We start from the raw sequence: 21,976 nt of genomic DNA, 5'->3' as shown, positions 1-21,976 counted from the left end.
CAGGGCTACAAAGTTGGTTCAACATCCTCGAATCAACCAATCTGGTACAATACATCAATAAAAGAAAGAACAAGAACCATATGATATTCTCAATAGATGCTGAAAAAGTATTTGACAAAGTACTTCCTGATCAAAACTCCTTCCTTCCTGATCAAAATTCTTTAAAGTGTAGGGATAGAGAGCACAAGCCTCAATATCATCAAAGCCATCTATGAAAAACCCATAGCAAATATCATTCTCAATGGAACAAAACAGAGCTTTTCTGCTAAGGTCATGAACACAGCAGGGATGTCCATTATCACCAATACTATTCAACATGGTGCTAGAAGTCCTAGCCTCAGCCATCAGACAACAAAAGAAATTAAAGGCATCCTAATTGGCAAAGAAGAAGTCAAATTCTCTCTCTTTGCAGATGATACAATACTTTATGTGGAAAACCCAAAAGAATCCCCTAAAAATCTGCTAGAACTTTTACAGGAATTCGGTAAAGTGTCAGGATATAAAACCAATGCACAGAAATCAGTTGCATTTCTCTACACCAACAACAAGACAGAAGAAAGAGAAATTAAGAAGCCAATCCCATTTACAATTGCACCCAAAACCATAAGATACCTAGGAATAAACCTAACTAAAGAGGCAAAGAATCTGTACTCAGAAAACTATGAAGTACTCATGAAAGAAATTGAGGAAGACACAAGAAATGGAAAGATGTTCCATGTTCCTGGATTGGAAGAAAAAATATTGTGAAAATGTCTGTGCTACCTAAAGCAATCTACATGTTTAATGCAATCCCTATCAAAATGCCATCCATTTTTTTTCAAAGAAATGAAGCAAATAATTCTAAAATTTATATGGACCCAAAATAGACCCCAAATAACCAGAGGAATGTTGAAAAAGAAAGCCAAAGTTGGTGGCATCACAATTCCAGACTTCAAGCTCTATTACAAAGTTGTCATCACCAAGACAGTATGGTACTGGCACAAAACCAGACACACAGATCAATGGAAGACAATAGAAAGACCAGAAATAACACCCAAAGAACAAATAATCCAATCAAGAAATGGGCAGAGGACATGAACAGACATTTCTGCAAAGAAGACATCCAGATGGCCAACAGACACATGAAAAAGTGCTCCATATCACTCGGCATCAGGGAAATACAAATCAAAACCACAATGAGATATCACCTCACACCAGTCAGAATGGCTAAAATCAACAAGTCAGGAAATGACAGATGCTGGCGAGGATGCGGAGAAAGGGGAACCCTCCTACACTGTTGGTGGGAATGCAAGCTGGTGCAGCCACTCTGGAAAACAGCATGGAGGTTCCTCAAAATGTTGAAAATAGAACTGCCCTATGACCCAGCAATTGCACTATTGGGTATTTACCCTAAAGATACAAATGTAGTGTTTTCTGAGTTTTAATCATGAATGAATATTGGATTGTGTCAAATGCTTTTTCCGCATCTATTGCTATAATCGAGGGATTATTTTTTTGTAGCCTATTTCCTCACTGAAATTTTTGGAAAGCAAAATTGAATTGGAAGTGGTATCAAGTCATTGGTCTGAGTGCAATACATTTTGTTTGAAACTATATGTCACCAAAATGATGACTGTGATCATTTCTAGTTGATAATTCTTTTGAAGTATAATGAGGGTTCCACAGAACACCTGAAAATACGAGCCATGCTTGAAATGCAGAAGACAGTACAATCTGTATCTTACAGATGTAAAGTGATGACTAAAGAAAACTTAAAACCAGACATAGACCAGACATCCTGTTAGAGCCTGGCAGATGGTATACGCTCCTGCAGTGCTCCCTTCCTCCCCACAGTAGTGAACACAGGCAAATTAATGTTTCTGCCCTTAGGTTGAGATACTTAAGATGCCAGGCCTCATGTACAGGTGTTCCCTTTTGGGATGACATGAATACCATTCTCATCCCTGCTCCACATGAAATAGAGCATCCTTAAGTTATGGGCAAAGTAGGTTAAGGATTCCATGTCTACCTTTCCTGCTCATTATGCAAAATGTTTTACATTGACTCACTGACTCCCTGTACAGTCCTCTGATTGGGCATTCATCCAGGGACATAATACACTGATGGAACCGTAAGTTTCCTGAAGGGTCAATATCCTTTTTGTTATAGTCCCCAGAACGTTGTTCTAGTAAATCACAATGATTACTACTCTGCCCTATAAATAATGATAAAAACATGTCACCAACTATGGATTATTATTTACCCTCATAGTCTTGTCAGAGACACAGGGAGCTAAGAAAACCTTGTCAGATCTGAACCCTCTTATCAAGAAGAGAAGTGGAGGGGCGCCTGGGTGGCTCAGTGGGTTAAAGCCTCTGCCTTTGGCTCAGGTCATGGTCCCAGAGTCCTGAGATTGAGCCCCACATCAGGCTCTCTGCTTGGCAGGGAGCCTGCTTCTTCCTCTCTCTCTGCCTGCCTCTCTGCCTACTTGTGATCTCTCTCTCTCTCTCAAATAAATAAGTAAAATAAATCTTTAAAAAAAAAAAAGAAGAGAAGTGGAAGTATTGCGTTAACTACTTGATAGGCTATTTCTTCTGCTGTGGCAGTGGAATCTCTTTGGCATTCAAAGGTTTTAGATTAAATTTTCTCCCTGTCTTTCATGTCTCATCTCATTCTCACTGTCTCTTGTTGGGGGTAGTGTCTTCCTGATCTTCCTCTCCTTGTTCTTCCTCAGTACTAGGGCCAGGTTTCAGATCTCATGGAAGCTCTAAAAATATCATGCCAGCTCTTTCTGGCCTGCCAGGTCTCTGTGGATAAGTCAGCTGCCAATCTAATATTTTTACCATTGTATGTTACAGACTTCTTTTCCCGGGCTGCTTTCAGGATTTTCTCTTTGTCACTGAGACTTGTAAATTTTACTATTAGGTGACGGGGTGTGGGCCTATTCTTATTGATTTTGAGGGGCGTTCTCTGAACCTCCTGAATTTTGATGCTCGTTCCCTTTGCCATATTGGGGAAATTCTCCCCAATAATTCTCTCCAGTATACCTTCTGCTCCCCTCTCTCTTTCTTCTCCTTCTGGAATCCCAATTATTCTAATGTTGTTTCGTCTTATGGTGTCACTTATCTCTCGAATTCTCCCCTCGTGGTCCAGTAGCTGTTTGTCCCTCTTTTGCTCAGCTTCTTTATTCTCTGTCATTTGGTCTTCTATATCACTAATTCTTTCTTCTGCCTCATTTATCCTAGCAGTTAGAGCCTCCATTTTTGATTGCACCTCATTAATAGCTTTTTTGATTTCAACTTGGTTAGATTTTAGTTCTTTTATTTCTCCAGAAAGGGCTTTTATATCTCTCGAGAGGATTTCTCTAATATCTTCCATGCCTTTTTCGAGCCCGGCTAGAACCTTGAGAATTGTCATTCTGAACTCTAGATCTGACATATTACCGATGTCTGTATTGATTAGGTCCCTAGCCTTCGGTACTGCCTCTTGTTCTTTTTTTTGTGTTGAATTTTTACGTCTTGTCATTTTGGCCAGATAAGAGTAAATGAAGGGGCAAGTAAAATACTAAAAGGGTGGCAACAACCCCAGGAAAATATGCTTTAACCAAATTAGAAGAGATCCAAAATCGTGAGTGGGGAGAAAGGGGATAAAAAGAGGTTCAAAAAGGAAGAAAGGAAAAAAAAAAGAACAAAGAAAAGAAAAAAAAAAAAAAGAAAAGAAAAAAATTTTTTAAAAAAAGAAAACACTTGAGAAAAATGTAAAAAAGAAAATATATATATATATTAGATAAACTAGTGAAAAATCGTTAAAAAAGAAAAAGGTAACAGTTAAAAAAAAAAATTTTACCGAAGGCGGGAAGAAAAAAAAAAAAAAAACAAAAAATGAAAAAGAAAAAATTAAATTAACTGCAAGACTAAAAAAATCACAGGAAAAAAGCCATGAGTTCCGTGCTTGGCTTTCTCCTCCTCTGGAATTCTGCTGCTCTCCTTGGTATTGAAACCGCACTCCTTGGTAGGTGAACTTGGTCTCGGCTGGATTTCTTGTTGATCTTCTGGGGGAGGGGCCTGTTGTAGTGATTCTCAAGTGTCTTTGCCCCAGGCGGAATTACACATGCAGCCCAGAATACTATATCCAGCTAGGCTATCATTGAAAATAGAAGGAGAGATTAAAAGCTTCCAGGACAAACAACAACTGAAAGAATTTGCAAATACCAAACCAGCTCTACAGGAAATATTGAAAGGGGTCCTGTAAGCAAAGAGAGAGCCTACAAGTGGTAGATCAGAAAGGAACAGAGACCATATACAGTAACAGTCACCTTACAGGCAATACAATGGCACTAAATTCATATCTCTCAATAGTTACCCTGAATGTGAATGGGCTAAATGCCCCTGTCAAAAGACACAGGGTATCAGAATGGATAAAAAAACAAAACCCATCTATATGTTGCCTCCAAGAAACTCATTTTAAGCCCGAAGACACCTCCAGATTTAAAGTGAGGGGGTGGAAAAGAATTTACCATGCTAATGGACATCAGAAGAAAGCAAGAGTGGCAATCCTTATATCAGATCAATTAGATTTTAAGCCAAAGACTATAATAAGAGATGAGGAAGGACACTATATCATACTCAAAGGGTCTGTCCAACAAGAAGATTTAACAATTTTAAATATCTATGCCCCCAACGTGGGAGCAGCCAACTATATAAACCAATTAATAACAAAATCAAAGAAACACATCAACAATAATACAATAATAGTAGGGGACTTTAACACTCCCCTCACTGAAATGGACAGGTCATCCAAGCAAAAGATCAGCAAGGAAATAAAGGCCTTAAACGACACACTGGACCAGATGGACATCACAGATATATTCAGAACATTTCATCCCAAAGCAACAGAATACACATTCTTCTCTAGTGCACATGGAACATTCTCCAGAATAGATCACATCCTCGGTCCTAAATCAGGACTCAACCGGTATCAAAAGATTGGGATCATTCCCTGCATATTTTCAGACCACAATGCTCTAAAGCTAGAACTCAACCACAAAAGGAAGTTTGGAAAGAACCCAAATACATGGAGACTAAACAGTATCCTTCTAAAGAATGAATGGGTCAACCGGGAAATTAAAGAAGAATTGAAAAAAATCATGGAAACAAATGATAATGAAAATACAACGGTTCAAAATCTGTGGGACACAACAAAGGCAGTCCTGAGAGGAAAATATATAGCGGCACAAGCCTTTCTCAAGAAACAAGAAAGGTCTCAGGTACACAACCTAACCCTACACCTAAAGGAGCTGGAGAAAGAACAAGAAAGAAACCCTAAGCCCAGCAGGAGAAGAGAAATCATAAAGATCAGAGCAGAAATCAATTAAATAGAAACCAAAAAAACAATAGAACAAATCAACAAAACTAGGAGCTGGTTCTTTGAACGAATTAATAAAATTGATAAACCCCTGGCCCGACTTATCAAAAAGAAAAGAGAAAGGACCCAGATCTCATGGAAGCCCCTGAACTTTGTTCTCGGCTCTCAGCCCTCACCCATCTGTCCCCCATTCACATACTATAACCCCTCCACTTCCCATTCTGGATGTTCGTGGACCGGGGTGAGTCCACTCTAATGATGAACTTTCTGCTAAGTCAAAAAGGACTTTTTTTTTTTCATTCAGGGAAGCCTCAGTGAAACTTTGGGTTCATGGTGAGGTCTTGCTATCACCAGGCCATGGACTGTCCACCTTAGAATCTTTATTGGTAGGGGGCAAGTCATACCCAAGACCAGGAAGGCCTCAGAGAAGACAGAGGAGAAACATACACTGAAACAATCACACCTGAGAGGGTCACAGGCCTCTGGGTGCATGAGCTCTTGACCCTCCCTCTCTGTGTGTGGATAGCTGGGGCAGTCTAGGGCCATCACTGACTCTTCCTCCTGGAGGACCCTGGTGTTAGTCACTGCTGTTCAGCATCTTCTGCTGATGGTCTTCCACTTCCTCCCATTCTTCTTTCTCCTGCCAGAAGCATAATTCTGTGGTTAATAGGAAGTTCTGATATTGTAAGTCATCCTTTTCACATTGACAGTTAGCATCTAAAGCTTTCTCAACAAGACTATCTTACTCTGTAGTCTGGACCCCAAGAGAGATTGAACTACCAGCTTTGTGTCTCCTGACATGCACAGCCCAGGATCCTCAAGGCATTGGTGCATCCCCAGCAGAGTCTGGGTTTAGAAAAACGCCCCTGAGTCCCCATTTAGATCCTGACTGGCTGCCAGCTCTGCCTCTACCCGGTCTCCTCCCAAAGCCTTAGTGCTGGCACTACAACTCCTAGGTGGGGCAAGTAGATTCCCCGGGGCTGCGGGTCTTGAGGAGACAGGAGCCTGAGGAGGAGGCAGCAGAAAAGCTCTGGACAGCCTGGAGGGATATACGGCTGTGGGGTGAGGAATGACCCACCCACAACCTGCCCCCTGACCAGCTGCTGGGCCACAGACCCAGCGCCTGCCCTCCATGGGTCTCAGTCTCCTCACCTGCCCAACGGGCATGATTACACTCCACACACACAGGGCATGCTCATGAGGGGAAGGGCTCTGGGGTGACGAGAAAGCTGATTTGGCCCCAGAAGAGGCAGAGCTGGTCAGATTTAGATGGGAAGGTGTGATTTGGGCCTCCTCAGGCACAACCAGGGACTGCCTCCCTGGAAGCACTCAGCACAGTCAGGCAGGTGGGAAGCTCTGAACTCAGAATCATGGCCAGTTGAGGTCCTCTCTGTACTGCTCTGTGGTGGCCAGCCATCTGTGTCACAGGCTCCTTCCTGTTTGTTCTCAACTCTGCCCACGGGGAACCCCGACGGGGGCTCAGGGAGCTCACTGCTTCTTTGGTAACTGGACCCAACTGCCTTTAATACAGTCGTGTGTCATCTTCACAGCATCCCCCAATTTACGCTAGTGTTACTGATCGAAACCGTGGGTTCGCATGTTCTGAAATGATTTTGATGATATCCCATGATTTATTACAGCCATAGCTTATTCCGTGCTCTTCCACTGGATGGATAAATTGTGTCCAGTTCAGGTTTTTGCCATCTTATGTTAGTTGTGGTGCGCTTTCTTGGACATACAATAATGCTCCCATATAAACTCCATTTGTAGGAGATGAAAATTGGGACTGATTCATACACCGACAGGACAACACATCAATAAACTGTGCCAGATTCCCAGCATGGAATGCTGCACAGCTGTGAAAAAGAAGGAACTAAACCCCACAGAGACATAATGCTGAGATAGAAAGAAACCAGAAACAAAACAAGACACACAAGAGAAGCCACTTTATGTATAGTTCCAAAGCTAACAAATTAGTGTTTAGGCATTCATGGAGCTGTGTTAAAGCAGTCTTACCCAAAAGCAAGGATTCTCTCCTGCCTAACAGGCAACTTCCTGTTGTTAATTACACAGTAAAACTCACATTTTCACATACAGTTCTATGAATTTCAACACAGGTACACATTCATATTATCAGTGCTACAGTCAGTATGCAGAAGTTTGATATCACCCTTCAGACCTTCCCGAGTTCTTTATGCTGCTCCTGTATTCTCTTACCCCACCCCTAGCCCCTGATGACCACCTATTCGTACTCCAATAACAGACTTTTGTTATTTCGACAATATCATATGAATGGAATAATAGAGCCCGAAATCTTTTGAGACTCCTTCTTTCAGCATAATGCAATTGAGTTCCACCCACAGTGTTAAATGTGGCTTTCCAGAATGCAGACCAGGCACGTATTTTGTTAGATATGGGGATGGCTCTATTATAAATGGTATGGGGAGGGTTTTTTTTTTTTTAAGTTTTGCCTCCAGTATTTCATTGCTAGTTTATAGAAATGTGAAGGTGCTTGGTTTTTTGTTTGTGGAACTCATATCTTGCAATGTTCATGAACTCACTTGTTACTGCTATGAGTATTTTTTATACAGTCTCTAAAATATTTCTGTGTGGACAATCATATGATCTGTGAGCTGGAGTTTGTTTTTTCTCCTCACCAACTGGTAAGCCATTTCCTTCTCTGTCTTGCCTCAGCAAATTGGCTACAACTTCCAGTAGAATGCTGATAGCAGGGGTGAAAGGGGTTCTCCCCTGACCCAGATTTTCTGCGATGTAAGTAACATATAACATGGAGCAATTTTAAGGAGTACAAAATATGACTGTATGGACAGAGAGTGTTAGATGTAAAACAGACAGATAGACAGTCTGACAAACAGATAGATACATGAAACAACGGCCAGCATCATATTATCTAACTCCCTAGCTGATCACATAATTAAAATTTCTTTTTGTGGTGAGAACAGGTACGTCTCCTCCCTTAGGGGCACCTGGGTGGCTCAGTCAGTTCACTGTGTGCCTTTGTCTCAGATCATGATCTCAGGGTCCTGGTATCTAGCCTGGCATCCAGTTCCACACTCTTCAAGGAGTCTGCTTCTCCCTCTCCCTCTGCCCCTCACTCCTGCTCTTGACTTCTGTGTGTGTGTGTGTGTGTGTGTTTCTCTCTCCCTCTGTGACTCTAGCTCTCTACCCAACTCAAATAAATAAAGTCTTTAAAAAAAAACCCAAGATGTACACTCTTAGCAACTTCCAAGTCTATAATACAATAAAACTGACTATAATCACCATGGTGTACATCAGATCCCCAGGACTTACTCATCTTATTACTGGAGTAATCACCAGTCTACTCTGTTTCTACAAGTTCAGCTTTCCTGGAGTCCACATGTAGGTGAGATCATACAGTAGTCACCTTTCTCATCCGACTTGTTTCACTTAGCATAATGCCCTCAAGGTCCATCCATGTTTTCACAAATGGCGGGATTTCCTTCCTTCTCATGGCTGAATGATTTTCCAATAGATATGTATGCCCCATCATGTTTATCCATTCCCTTGTTTGGACACTTAGGTTGTCTTCATATCCTGGCTATTGTGAGTAATGCTGCAGTGAATATGGGAGTGCATATACCTCTTTGATATCCTGATTTCATTTTCTTTGGCAAGGTACCCAGAGGTTGGTTGCCGGGTACTCTATTCTATTTCTAATTTTCTCCATACTGCTTTCCACAGTGGCTGTACCAGTTTACATTCTTGCCAACAGTGCACAAGAGTTTCCTTTACTCCACATCCTCACCAAGTCGTGTTGACTTTTGTCTGATGATAGCCATCCTAAGAGGTGTGAAGTGAAGCTGGTTGTAGTTTTGGTTTGCATTTTCCTGATGATTAGTGAGGTCAAGTACCTTTTCGTGATCTCTTGGCCATTGGCATGTCTTCTTTGGAGAACTGTCTATTTAGTTCCTTGGACCCTTCTAAAAAACAGAACTGTTTATTTTATGCTACTGAACTGTATGTGTTCCTTCCATACTTTGGATATTAACTTTGTATCAGGCAGAATATTTATCAATATTTTCTCCTGTTCTGTAGGTTGGCTTTTCCTTTTGTTCATTGTTCCTTTGGCCATGCAGAAGCTTTTTAGCTCGATGTAGTCCCCCTTATTAAATTTGTTCTTTGATTGCTAGCGCTTGAGGTGTCATACTCAGTCTCTGGACTGAAATTTGGATCACAAAGAGTGACTGATTTTATATAGGATAATGCTGGAACACTCTCACTTGGGAAGTGCCAATGTGTCCAATGTCAACATTCTCTTTCTCTACATTGTCCTCTAGGAGTTTTGCAATTTCAGATCTTTTGCTTACAACCCATTACATTTCAAGTTAATTTTTGAAAGTGGAATAAGATAGGGCTCCACTTTCATCACTCTGCCTATAGTTATCCAGTTTCCTCAGTACCATTTATTAAAGACACCATCATTCCCCACGAATACTTTTGACTCCTTTGTCAAATATTGGTTGGATGTATATGCATATGTAGGTTCATTTTTGGGCTTTTCATTCTATTCCTTTGGTATATGTGTCTATTTCTTTATCTGGTACCACAGTAGTTGGGTTACTAGAGCTTTACAATACTAGTTTGAATCAAGAAGTAGGATGCCTCCATCTTTATTCTTCTTTCTAAGGGTGTCTTTGGCAGTTGGGGTCATTGTGGCTCCATACTAAGCTCAGGACTGTCTTTGTCTATCTGTGAAAAATGCCACCCAAATGTCGATAGGGATTGCATTGATTCCATAGATGGGTATTGGAGTGTAAACAGTTTAGCATCATTAACTCTTTCAATTCATGAACACAAGATACCCTTTGCTTAATTTAAATTCCAGTGTAGTTAACATAGAGTACTACGTTAGTTTCAAGAGTACAATATAGCCATCAGCATTTCCATATATGACCCAGGGTTCATCACAGTGCATTCCTTAATCCCCATTGCCTATTTCACGCATCCTCCCACCCACCTCCCCTCTGGTAACCAAGGGTTTATTCTCCATTGTTAAGAGTTTATTTCCTTGGTTTCTTTCTCTCTCTCTCTCTCTCTCTTTCTCCATTACCTGTTTGTTCTCTTTCTTAAATTCCATATACCAGTGAAATGCATAGTATTTGTCTTTCTATGACTGACTTAATTCACGTGGTATCATACACTTTACATCTACCCCATCTTGTGCCAAGTGGCAGGATTTCATTCCTTTATATGGCTGAGTAATATTCCATTGTGTATATCTGCAGCAACCCCTTTATTCTTCTATGAATGGGCCCTGGGCTTGCTTCCATACTCTGGCTGTTCTAAGTAGTACAGCTGTAAACATAAGGCTACAAGTATCCCTCTGTATTTTTGTTTTTGTATTTGGGGATAAATGTCCATCAGTGCAATTACTAGATTGTAGGGTAGTTCTATTTTTAACTTTTTGGGAAACCTCTATGCTCCTTTCCACAGTGGCTACATTAGTTTCTTGCTTGGATCTTGACGTTAGAGGAAAGCAGGTAGTCTTTCTCTATTAAGCATGATGTAAGATATAGGATTTTTCATGGTTTCTCTTTATCAAGGTTAGAGATCTTCCTTCTGCTCCTCCTGGTTTGCCCAACGCTTTTGTCAGGAATGGTGTAAATCTTGTTAAAATTTTCCTGAAGGGAGAAAAACAGCATAGCCAGGTGACAAATTTCTTTTTCTTCCCTTCTCCAGGGAGAGATGTACATCCAGGATACTCCCAGCTGTCTTGATGTTAATGCCTTGCTAAGGAGAAAACCTGGGTTTGACAGTAGCAGGGCCTCAGGTTTCCTGGGAATCATCTTTAGCATATGAAAATCCTTTTGAAGCTTCCCTTTTCTTTACTTCCCAACCCCAAGGTCTATAATCAGTTACTCTTTCCAATCCCAGGGCAGCAGCTCTTGGTTCCCACTAGACCTGTGCCCTTGCTCTGATAAAAACACTTTTTTTTTTTTTTTTGGCACCAAAGACATCTCAAGAATTATTTTTGTCCCTCAGCTCTGGACCCCAGAACACACTACTCCAAACCTCTTCAGTGTCATGTGCAGAGTCACATAACTCCTTGCTTCTTCTAAGTGACTATTTAGGAGTATCAAATGCACATATTTTGTGTATCTCTATAAACAACAATTCACGGACTATCAGTGCTGTTTTTACTACTAGAAAATGAGCTATTAGCTTCCTTAATGTAATGAGATTAGACACTCAATTCCACCAAACCAAGAACCAATTCAGAAAACCCACCCTGAACTTTCAGTTCCTCTAGAAACACGCTCTGCACGAAAACCTTCATTAGTCACCATTCTCCAGAGAAATGGCACCAACAGGATTACATATAGATGTACAGGTATATATAAGAGGATATTCATTACAGGAGTTGGCTTATGTGATTATGAGGGTGAGAAATCCCACAACTTGCTCTCTGCAATCTAGACAACAACAAGGGAAGTGGGTGGCGAACTTCAGTCCCTGTCTAAAGGCCTGGTTACATGGGGTTGTAAGTCCCACTCTATGACCAAAGCCTGGGAACCAAAAGTGTTGATGTCTGAAGACAGAAGAAGATAGCCTAAGGTCATGCACTCTGTGCTTATAGCAAAGGACCCCATCTCCGACAACGTGCCCAACATATAAAGCCAGTGTGAGAGTTGCATTTCACATGGTTAGTAATACCCATTTTGACCTCAACCAGCAAACTAAGTCTGAGCTTAGTTACCAGCAGTCCAGAGTACACTGGAAAATCGCAGCTGCCCAGCATCTTCAGAAAGTGCACCATGCCCACTCAACCTTAGTTCTGTGGAGATTTGAATCTCTTCCTAGATTCTCCTGCCTGAAAGAAGAAAAGCTCTGGCCCTGTAGAAAACCAAAGTCCTCCCACAGGTAGAGGAGTTGCTGGCACTCTCAGCACTATCTTCTTGCTTAGCAGCCCAGACATAGCTCCTGGAGCAGCAGTCAGGTGATTCTTCCTGTCTCTACAGTGTCCTTGACACTTGCTGCCGCTTCCTGTGTGTCACCACAGCATCTTCACAACTGGCTTTGTACCAGGTTGAAGTCTGCCCTGTGAAGTGCACTGGAACAATTCAGGCATCATCAGGACCTCATTACCCACAACTGTCCAGGTATCCGATGGCAGGAATTAGAATGTTTATAATTTACAGAGAGTGTAAATTCAGAAATCACCATGTCCTAGCCTTTGAGCACATCCTGAGTGCTGTGCGCACACACAAAAAAATGGGGGATAAAAGATAAAAAACAAGTAAGATTTGGTAACGAAAGTCTCCTTGCTGACAATGATTTTAAAAGAATAAAAAGTAAAATAAAAACGTTGAGGACTATGCCTACTCTCAGTCTTAAATTTTTTTTTAAGAATCACATTTCCTAGTCAGTCTGCGTTTTAGGGAGACAGAGACAGAGAGACTGAGAGACCTCCCTTGCTATACTCAAGATATGCCCTTCAAAAAAGCCCAACTGGATGGAACAGAGAGGACTCAGGTAAGTTCAACAGTATATCCCAATTTCTTTAGAAAAAGATACATTCTGACTAAGGCCCCCCTCTTGTCCTCCCTTCCATATGCACCTCACACAAAACCGCTAACTTATATCAAAGTAATCAAAATGGAAACCGGCACACAGATTACTGTCTGCATCAACAAGAGTTCATACTCCCCTGGTTTCATCAGCTGTCATGACCCCTCTGTGAAAGCACACACGAGCAGGACATAAAACAAACCTCATGACAAACAAGATAACACAGGGGTGTAGGTAGTTAATGAACCAAAGGGGAAGTCAGTCTGTGGGCATGCCCTTGAAAGAAGGCCTCGGTCCAGTCCGTTCTGGTCGGGGTCAGCTCTGGGCATTACTGCTTTTCTTGTTCAAGCAGTGAAGGATCTCAGTTGTGTTCAGAGATCAGTTGGGCACAGCTATCGCAGCCAGTAGCCTTTTCTAAGTGGTCAGTCATAGAGGGCTCATGTCCGAAGAGTCTGGCAGTTTGCTGCAAAATTCTACTCTTTTCTAAAGGATTTAATTGGGATTTAAAGATCTGCCCCTGCAGCCTTCTTCTGATACAGCTTGTTATCCTTTCTGGGGTGTCAGCTGATGCTGCTCCCGGCCACACCTCCTAAGAGCAGTATCATTACCTACTTGGGTCATGGCTTGAAACAGGCTCCTGATTCACATGAGAGACCCCATTTTACTCCCTATACCAACATAAATTCACTAATCCAGCAAGGCCTTGCCTAAGAACAGAAGAGCTGCAAATAGCTTTCTTCTTTGTTCTAGGAACTACCTGAAAAACCCATTAACACATCAATCAAAAGTGTGAAAGGACTTGCCTTGTGGGGCACCTGGGTGGCTCAGATGGTTACGGGTCTGCTTTTGGCTCAGGTCATGATCTCCAGATCCTGGGGTCCAGCCCCAGATCCGGCTCCCAAGTCGGTGGGGAATCGGCTTCTCCCTCTGCCTCTGCTTCTCCCCCTGCTTGAATGGTCGTTCTGTATCTCTCTCTCTCTCTCTCTCTCTCTCAAAGAAACAGACAAACAAATGTCTGTAAAATGCTTTTCCTTCGTGTCATCCAAACTTAAACCATTATATCATGATTCGCATCCAACCTTAATCACACCTTCCTCCAAATTAAAAGATCTGCTGTATACCAGACTTCAAAATCTGAAATATAAATATCTCTCTTGCTCTGCTACCTCCAAGACTCCATTAAGGCTCGTCTGGGTAGTGCTCTCCCTTTATGAGATAAAGTCAGCTTTGCTTCGATGTACATGGCTGTAACCTGGGAAGCACAAAATTTGAGGAGCATAGACACTACTGCTGTATGCCATGTGACCATGGACTGAGCCTAAACCCCAGGATCAATACCTGGATATTTCTGAAACATACATAGACCGGATGAATACAGTTCAGATGTAGTACTGTGTAGACAGGGATAGAGATGTCAATGTGCTGTTGTCCGAACAAAAACATAAAGAAAATGGTGTTAATGAATTTATCATACATAGGTACACGAATTTCTTCAAGTATGACACAGACCCCAAAACAAAGGAAAAAATGACAACTCGAAGCCCACATCAAACTTGGAATAACATTCTTCAGATTGCTAGCTGGCTAAGCACTTTTACTGAGACACCTTGTTCACTAAGGGTAAGCTGTGGCTGTATGTCCCCGAAGTATCTGGATGCACAAGAGAGATAGGGTGGTTTGAAAAAGAGACTGCTCAAGTCTCTTTTCTTCTCGGCAAACTACGTGGTAGTAAGTGTCTGCAGATGCTTAGGCGGGAAAACCTCACCCATGTTGCACGCCTCTGGATCTGTGCGCATGCGCATTGCTGTGAGCGAACAGTGCGCATGCTCATTACTTTGAGCCGGATCTTTACTGTGAGCGAACAGTGCGCGTGCTCACTGCTTTGCTCACATTGCCGCCGGCGTTCTGTGAACAGAGCTGAGTTCAATCGAGGAGGTTCTGTTCATTGTGCTGTGAGCTTTCTCGCTACCTGAATTCAACTGGTAGGTCCCCACATCAGTCCTTCCAGGAGCTTAAATGTGAGTGAGGATGGAGAGGGAGCCAGTGGGCCTCAGGCAGGTGGGGACAGTAGAGCTGTGGCGTCCTAGGTGGAAGCGCCAAGGAGCTACAGCCCTTCTCCTCACTGACCCCGCGGCCGCCATTGCGCTTGTCCTCCTCTCCTCATCCTGGTGGTGGGGACAGGGCAAGCTACGTTGGTGGGCTGAGGAGGAAGGTGAAGATGGGGTGTGGACTGGGTGAGGAGGTCCTGGGGGTTTAGTTGAGGTGCCTGAGTCCTGGAACACTTGCAACTGCCGGCAGAGCACACAGGCCTGGATCCTCTATGGGTCCCTGTGCAGGGGCCAGACCAGGCGGTATAGAAAAGACCAGGAAAAGGGAAAGTTGGGGCCTTGTAACTAGTGCCCCGAGATTTGTAGTGCACGGTGCACAGTGTCAAGGGAGGAGATGGCCCATTTAATGACCAGACACCTGAACCGTTGTAGTGCAGACACAGCCATAGGGAGTATGCAAAGGTTTCTTTCTTTCTCTGTGTTGCAACAAAACCTGATTTAAGGCAGTAAAAGCGTCATAAATGGCAATGTGGCTATACTGATAGTAAGTGCAGTTTAATGTACAGCACTATTTTCTCAAATGCCTTTTGTACTGGGGAATCTAGCTGGGAGACTAAGCCTCATGTTTTAGCCTGTGCCTAAGGTGATTCACCGCCAGCCTGAAGTAGATGATCTTTGCAGCCCATGTATTTGGTGTGAACACAGCGTGGACGCTATACTGATACTAGGTTGGCTTTCAACGTATTTTCAAAGTAAGAAATAATTAAACCCGTGGCCTTAGAAGTGATATACCTCTCCTTTAGAGTACATTTTCTAAATACCAGTATTCTACTTTCAGGGAGGACTATGAGTGGCCGAGCCAGATCAAGATCCAAACCCAAACGCAAAGATGACCCAGGGTCTACTCAGCGTGTGGGTGTGAGTATTTCCATACGGGATTATTTAGATTACTGTACGTTCATTGCTCTGGACATTTTGTTGAGCTGCCAACCAACATACAGACACTGATAAAAACTACTCTGCTGATAAAAGGGGGGAAGCAGTGAAACAGGAGGATTCCATATTCCTGGTGCCTGTGGAAATACAGACTATGTCTTCTTTTTCATGATAATTAAGCACCAATTGCGCATATCCATCTCAGCAGAGCTTACAGTAGACTCCAAAGTGCTGGTGGCTACCTCCTCTTGCACCAGCTACACTGTGGGAAGAGTCACTACAAAAAAAAAAAAAAGAATAAGCACATAGGGGTCGCCTGGGTGGCTCAGTGGGTTAAAGCCTCTGCCTTCGGCTTGGGTAATGATTCTGGGGTCCTGGGATTGAGCCCCACGTTGGGCTCTCTGTTCAGCAGGGAGCCTGCTTCCCTTCCTCTCTCTCTGCCTGCCTCTCTGCCTACTTGTGATCTCTGTCTGTCAAATAAATAAATAAAATATTTTTTTTAAAAAAAGAGTAAGCACATAGAATCATGATGTGGGAATGTCTTTATGCTTATTCATTGTTTGATATTCAAATGTCTGATGTGTATTTACACTGATAACATGTATTAACCACACAACTTTTTATTGGCCCACCCTAGACACAGAAACCCAGGGTTGAGAAACCAAAACAAAAGGAGGCACCACCTGAGAGCCGGGATATGAAACCTGAACCTGGGAAGGAAGTGGAAGCACCACCTGCAGCTCAAGGTGATGAAAAAGGGAAGAAGAAAGTCTGTGGGGGCAGAGGGTCTATGTGTGCATTGTGCATTCTGACAAACCCATGACAGGAGGAAAGAAAAGATGAGAAGAGAATCTCAGTCATTTCCTGGAAATGGGTTGAAAATGTGAAGAGTGTACAGTGTGCAGCTTTACGTAGTCCTTCACCATAAAGAATTCCTCCCTTTTCCTTAGGAATTAATTGGTGTGCTTGAAAATGCAGCCCTCTCTGAATTGGAGGACAGTGTTTAACTACAACATATACATCATTTCCCTAGTTTAATTTGTTCTTAGCACATTTTTGTGGGGTCTTTTCACTCATTTCATGGAAAGCGCAAGCAGTTTTCAGCAGCACAGGCTGAGTGCCAAGTCAGCATACCCTCCAAGATGTGGAATAAGGCCGTTTTGCATAGGGATGGGAGCCACATTTTAGAAATGAGAAAACTAAGGCTCAGGGATTGTGGCTTCCCAACGACTGCTTGACACATGGAGACACAATGCATATTTCATTACAAGATTTATGTTCTTGGGGAACCTGGCGTGCTCAGTCAGTAGAGCGTGTGAGTCTTGATGTCTGGGTGGAATATTCAAGGCCCATACTGAGTGTAGAGATTATTTAACATGAGAGTTTAAAAAGAGGTTTGTGTTCTTCCTACCATCTGTGTTGCTATACAAAAAAGGGAGTGTGGTTCTCTATAGAATGCTTACTACTCAAATGTGTCTATATGGTAATATAGCTTACTACTGGCACAGGAATCAATTCAGTTCAGTGGAGCAGGACAGGAACTCCAGAAAAGAGCTCAATGAATGATAGCCACTGTCTTTTTCATCATTTGATATGGTATGTTTCGTAAGAGCTGTGTAATTCAGGAAACTGGCATTAGGGTCATTATATAGTATAATTATTAAGCGTCTTTGAAAGGTGTTTAAATACTTTTATGATTAGGTAAGTCAAATGTGTCTAAAAAATGATCATGAAAGAAGAAATGAATGTCTTCCAAATAGAGCATTTTCATCAAGTACTTGTCATGAATTATTGACACCATTCAGGCATGGATTATTTTAGGGATTCACTGTTAAGATGTTTCCACAAGATGTTTGACAACAAAGTCCATTGAGTCTTTCCACCTTCCTCCTTTTATTCTTACTGTAAGACACAATTTGGACTGTTAATCACTAATGTTTTGCTGTTACTTTTGGAACTTTGTTCTATATGTGACTCCTTTATCCTAAGGTATACAGAGGGACTTTGCCCTGAAATCTGACTAGGGAAATTTGACAAAATACCTTGCAGGTTGCTTTAGGAGGGAATGGATGTCACCAGGATGGGATTTGTTAGAGGCCCTCAAATACACGCAGCTCATCCTTCAGAAAACTCCATTGTACATTTAAATAAAATCTTATGCATGATATAGACTTGATTTCTTAGCTAGTTGATGCTCTCTATTCCTAGAACACTATGATAATAGAAAGGAAACGAAGTGCAGTGGGCTTGATCTTTGGAATGTCTCTTGAAATAAAGCATAACACACTTGTGGAAAACAAGGGTGTGAAATGCATTTTTCCATCACATTATTTTTTTATCACACTAGCCTATAGGCTTTCATTTATATTTCATATTTACTGCTTCAATTGAGTACCTTTGTATTTTAAGGACCAGACCTGAAAGCTGATCTCCAGAAGCTGCCTCAGGCAGAGGCTGGGCGTGTAACTGGATATCACCCTGGTGTCAAGGGGAGAAATCTGCCATTTTTAGAGCCCATTAAAATGCCAAGAGCAGGTATGTTATCCATTGACAATGCAAACTATAAGGGTCTTTTCCTGAATATCTTATTTTTATCTGTGTAGATATAACTTTAATGATACATTAATAACAGACTTTACATATGAAGATACTTTCCCAAGTAGTTCAAACTGGAACATCTTGATGACCTGACTCATATACTAGTAGACAGAGAAAGAAATTGGGTCAAAGCCTTCTTAAATCATAAAATATGAAAACATTTTCTTGTTCTGAGTATAGATACTTCAACATACAGCTAATAATACTCAGATCCTTCTGTAAGTTCTGCTTTTATCAAACGCAAAATATATTTGGATTCAATATCAGTATGATATATGCTGAGGCACTTAGGGAGGTTCTACTACCTGCTCTAAGGTAACTTGTGTGACTCTCTGAGAATCCCTTAACTTCTGAACCCATCTTTACTCACACACACACACGCACACACAGATATATATAAAATTCAACTCATATACCATTTTCTTTCTTTTTTTTTTATTTTCAGCATAACAATATCATTATTTTTTCACCACACCCAGTGCTCCATGCAATCCGTGCCCTCTATAATACCCACCACCTGGTACCCCGACCTCCCACCCCCCGCCACTTCAAACCCCTCAGATTGTTTTTCAGAGTCCATAGTCTCTCATGATTCACCTCCCCTTCCAATTTACCCCAACCCCCTTCTCTCTAACTCCCCCTGTCCTCCATGCTTTTTGTTATGTTCCACAAATAAGTGAAACCATATGATAATTGACTCTCTCTGCTTGACTTATTTCACTCAGCATAATCTCTTCCAGTCCCATCCATGTTGCTACAAAAGTTGGGCATTCGTCCTTTCTGATGGAGGCATAATACTCCATAGTGTATATGGACCACATCTTCCTTATCCATTCATCCATTGAAGGGCATCTTGGTTCTTTCCACAGTTTGGCGACCATGGCCATTGCTGCTGTAAGCATTGGGGTACAGATGGCTCTTCTTTTCACTACATCTGTATCTTTGGGGTAAATACCCAGGAGTGCAATGGCAGGGTCATAGGGAAGATTCAAATTAAAACTACATTGAGATATCACCTTACACCAGTTCGAATGGCCAAAATTAGCAAGACAGGAAACAACATGTGTTGGAGAGGATGTGGAGAAAGGGGAACCCTCTTCCACTGTTGGTGGGAATGCAAGTTGGTGCAGCCTCTTTGGAGAACAGTGTGGAGATTCCTCAAGAAATTAAAAATAGAACTTCCCTATGACCCTGCCATTTTCTTTTTTTAAAGATTTTATTTATTTATTTGACGGAGATCACAAGTAGGCAGAGAGTCAGGCAGAGAGAAAGGAGGAAGCAGGATTTCTGCAGAGCCGAGAGCCTGATGTGGGGCTCAATCCCAGGACTCTGAGATCATGACCTGAGCTAAAGGCAGAGGCTTTAACCCACTGAGCCACCCAGGTGCCCCACATATACCATTTTCAATGCTGATATTTGTATTCTGTGGTTCTGTTGGTACCATACATGGAATACAGAGATATTCCATTTTGCATGAGTTTTTTTATCTGATAACATCTTTGGTCAAATTTTAACATGTGAATTGAGATGCCACTGCCATTGTGAACAAAAGAAGCCCAATGGTTGCTGTTTGTATTTCTCTGCGGAGACTTGGATCCCTATTCTTGGTTTTTTTTTCCCCAATGTTTATTTAAATGCTAGTTAATTAACAGATAGTGTAATATTGGTTTCAGGGGTAGAATTCAGAGATTCTTCACATATATATAACACTCAGTGCTCATCACCACAAGGGCTCTCCTTAATACCCATCAACATTGTAGCCCATTATCAACCCATCTTCCTCCATCGACACTCAGTTTGTTCTCTATAGTTAAGTCTCATGGTCTGCTTCCCTCTCTGTCTTATTCTCCTGCCCCATATGTTTTATCTGTTTTGTTTCTTAAATTCTACATATCAGTGAAATCATGTTATTTGTTTTTCTCTAGATGACTTATTTCCCTTAGTGTAATACACTCTAGGTACACTCATATCCTTCCAAGTGGCAAGATTTCATTCATTTTGATGGCTGAGTCATATTCCACTGTGTGTATAGAAAGATATACGTATATGTGTACATATACATATACCTCTTTATCCATTAATCAGTTGATGTTCATTTGGACTCCTTCCATAGTTTTGTTTTTGTTGATAATGCTGCTGTAAACATTGGGGTGCTTGTACCCTTTCGACCTGTAACTTTGTGTCCGTGGGTAGAAACCTCCTGGTATAACTCGTGGGTCACAAGGTAGTTCTATTTTTAACTTCTTGAAGAACCTCCATACTTGTTTGCACAGTGTCTGTACAGTTTGCATTCCCATCAACAGTGTAAGAGGGTTCCCTTTTTTCCCCCTCCTCGCCTACATCTCTTGTTTCCTGTGTTGTTAATTTTACCCATTCTGACTCGTGTGAAGTGTGTGACTATATAATCTATCTGACCAACCGGAACACCATTAAGGCAAACACCGTTAAGGCAAATGGTTACCCTACTTAACCCAGGACATAAGGGATAAACTAGCTGACAAAAACAGTTTTCCACATAACCATAACCAAGAATAAATTATATGTGGTACTCGTTTCTCTACTGACATCACTGAAGCAGTAACCAACTTGGCATTATTCCTTCAGCATCATATATTAGTATATTATTTCAAATTGAAATCTTTAAATGATATTTACATGTAAATTTCTTGTGTTTTTCAGTTCCTTGCATGCTATTGGGATTTTTTGTGAAACTGAACTGTCTTTTTGTTTTGCTGTGCCAGTAGAAAGTGTGGTGTGTTCAAAAAGCTTTGGTAAAATACATGCTTGGAATTCTCTCTTAAAAAAAAATGAAAACAGGGGCACCTGGGTGGCTCAGTGGGTTAAAGCCCCTGCCTTCGTCTCAGGTCATGGTCCCGGGGTCCTGGGATCAAGCCCCGCATCGGGCTCTCTGCTCAGCGGGAAGCCTGCTTTCCTTCCTCTCTCTCTGCCTGCCTCTCTGCCTGCTTGTGATCTCTGTCTGTCAAATAAATAAATAAAATCTTTTTTAAAAATGAAAACAATAGCATCCTTCCTGTACCATTAATTTACTGGAAATAAAATTCTCCTGAGTAAAGTTTCCAACTGTTCTATCTTACAGGTGAAAGACAGCCCCAGATTTAAACAAGGACAAGCTGGAACATGCAAACTACTCTTATGTGGGGTACTTCACTGTTGAAATTCTCTCAATAAAGTTTTATGAACTTTCTCCAACAAATCTTTTGAAATCTGTGTTAAACTTATTCCAAGTAGGAGGTGCCTGGGTGGCTCAGTCACTTAAACAGCTGACTCCTGGCTTCAGCTCAGGTCAAAATTCATTGGTCATGGGATGGCCCCTGCGTCAGACTCTATGCTCCATGGGGGGTCAGCTTGAAATGTTCTGTTTCTGAGCCCCTGTTTCCTCCCTGCTTCTCTCCCTCTCTCAAATGAATAAATGAATCTTTAAAGAAAAATTTACTCTAAGTAGTAGATGCTATAAAAAATACCATATTCTGGGTCGCCTG

At 41.7% G+C, this 21,976-nt stretch overlaps 1 protein-coding gene across 1 annotated transcript; it reads left to right on the top strand.

Moving 5' to 3' along the window:
• The first annotated feature begins 14,756 nt into the window (after positions 1–14,756).
• Positions 14,757–21,700, top strand: LOC309856088 (X antigen family member 3-like). Its single transcript, XM_082716807.1, has 6 exons — positions 14,757–14,876; positions 15,548–15,695; positions 15,783–15,860; positions 16,516–16,624; positions 18,288–18,413; positions 21,574–21,700. The coding sequence occupies exons 3-6, from the start codon at positions 15,789–15,791 to the stop codon at positions 21,594–21,596; spliced, it is 330 nt and encodes a 109-aa protein (XP_082572933.1). The 5' UTR covers positions 14,757–14,876; positions 15,548–15,695; positions 15,783–15,788; the 3' UTR covers positions 21,597–21,700.
• The last annotated feature ends 276 nt before the right edge of the window (positions 21,701–21,976 follow it).

The sequence above is a fragment of the Mustela nivalis genome (assembly GCF_964662115.1).
Source record: "Mustela nivalis genome assembly, chromosome: X".
In the NCBI taxonomy this organism is placed as follows: domain Eukaryota; kingdom Metazoa; phylum Chordata; class Mammalia; order Carnivora; family Mustelidae; genus Mustela; species Mustela nivalis.
The sequence above is the reverse complement of the archived record's forward strand: the minus strand, read 5'-3'. Positions and strand labels throughout refer to the sequence as shown.

Bases quoted from the DNA above. Each gene is read 5' to 3' on its own strand.
- LOC309856088 (XM_082716807.1), top strand. From the start codon at position 15,789: ATGAGTGGCCGAGCCAGATCAAGATCCAAACCCAAACGCAAAGATGAC. The intron at 16,625-18,287 runs GTGATGAAAAAG...TTGTATTTTAAG, and splicing joins AGCACCACCTGCAGCTCAAG to GACCAGACCTGAAAGCTGAT. The intron at 18,414-21,573 runs GTATGTTATCCA...TCTATCTTACAG, and splicing joins CATTAAAATGCCAAGAGCAG to GTGAAAGACAGCCCCAGATT.